The sequence below is a fragment of the Helobdella robusta genome (genome assembly GCF_000326865.2).
Source record: "Helobdella robusta unplaced genomic scaffold HELROscaffold_51, whole genome shotgun sequence".
NCBI classification, from domain to species: Eukaryota; Metazoa; Annelida; class Clitellata; order Rhynchobdellida; family Glossiphoniidae; genus Helobdella; species Helobdella robusta.
The window spans coordinates 64,632-66,270 of record NW_008705261.1 but is presented as its reverse complement, the minus strand read 5'-3'; the positions used below and the strand labels follow the sequence as shown (position 1 = coordinate 66,270).

The window sequence follows — 1,639 nt, the reverse complement described above, 5'->3', positions numbered from 1 at the left end:
TATTATTATTACCAATTATTGTGATTACAATCAACAACATCAACAACAACAACAACAGCATCATCAACAATACCAAAAACAACACCAACAACATCAACAAAACCAACAACATCAACAAAACCATCAACAACAACAACAACAACATCATCAACAATACCAAAAACAATACCAAAAACAACACCAACAACATCAACAAAACCATCAACAAAACCATCAACAACTATCATCAACAACAACATCAACTACAACAACACAAACAACAGATTCGTGTGGCAGCAGTGAATTCCAATGCAAAAACAGGGGCTGCATACCGCAATCGAGGCGATGTGACGGTGTCGTCCACTGCTCTGACGAGAGTGACGAGCAGAATTGCGGTTCGTAGATTCACTCAAAATTACTTCTTTTTAAAGTTTAGATGAGTAACTCTTAGTGATTCTCTTTCTCCTCGTTCACCACTGCGCAACTCAGGGCTTTTTCGTTTATTTTCCACTCACTCACTCACTCACTCACTCACTCACTCACTCACTCACTCACTCACTCACTCACTCACTCACTCACTCACTCACTCACTCACTCACTCACTCACTCACTCACTCACCCACTCACTCACTAATTCACTCATTCACCACTCACCCACCCACCAGACTGCGGCACGACGGGGTGTTCTGCGCCACGACCGGGCTGTGTATCTTCAGGGAGAAACTCTGTGACCACGTGACTGACTGTCCAGATGGCTCCGATGAAATTAATTGTCGTTAGTTACGATGGAGGTGGTAATGATGATGATGATGATGGTGGAGGAGGAGGTGATGATGATAATGATGTTGTTGTTGTTGATGATGATGATGATCGAAAAGATGATGGTGGAGGAGGTGATGATGATAATGATGTTGTTCTTGATGATGATCGAAAAGACAACAGTGATGATGATGGTAGAGGTGATAATGATGTTTTTGATGGTGATGATGATGATCGAAAAGACGATGGTGGTGGTGGTGGTGGTGACGATGATAATGAAAAAGATGATGACGGAAAGTGCTTTGAAAAGATGGTGACAAAAGAGATAATGGTGGCTTTGGTGAAACTAATTGCATCATTCACACACGTTAATTTATGTTAATTTCATTAATAAGAATTGTTAACTCAGGCTAATTTTACTAATTGAATATGCTAATTCATGTTAATTGTATTAATCAGATATGTTAATTTATGTTAATTGTATTAAAATCAGATATGTTAATTTGTGTTAATTGTATTAATCAGATATGTTAATTTATGCTGACCACGCCCACCAGCCTGCACGGACAGGTACATGCCGTGCAAGAATGGGCCGTGCGTGCATGTTGATTGGCGGTGCGATGGTCAGGCCGACTGCCCGCTCGCTGATGACGAGGCTGGATGCCGTTAGTGAAAGAATAAAGATAGATGGATGGATGGATGGATGGATGGATGGATGGATGGATGGATGGATGGATGGATGGATGGATGGATGGATGGATGGATGGATGGATGGATGGATGGATGGATGGATGGATGGATGGATGGATGGATGGATGGATGGATGGATGGATGGATGGATGGATGGATGGATGGATGGATGGATGGATGGATGGATGGATGGATGGATGGATGGATGGAT

The 1,639-nt window shown here is 42.0% G+C and overlaps 1 protein-coding gene across 1 annotated transcript; it reads left to right on the top strand.

Moving 5' to 3' along the window:
• Positions 1-262: 262 nt before the first annotated feature.
• HELRODRAFT_86330 (hypothetical protein) lies at positions 263-1,408 on the top strand (the record flags this gene model as incomplete). The annotated part of the gene is made up of 2 exons (XM_009027789.1): positions 263-374; positions 1,296-1,408. Coding segments are annotated over 2 exons (225 nt in total), but the record flags the coding sequence as incomplete, so codon positions are not given.
• Between the last annotated feature and the right edge of the window lie 231 nt (positions 1,409-1,639).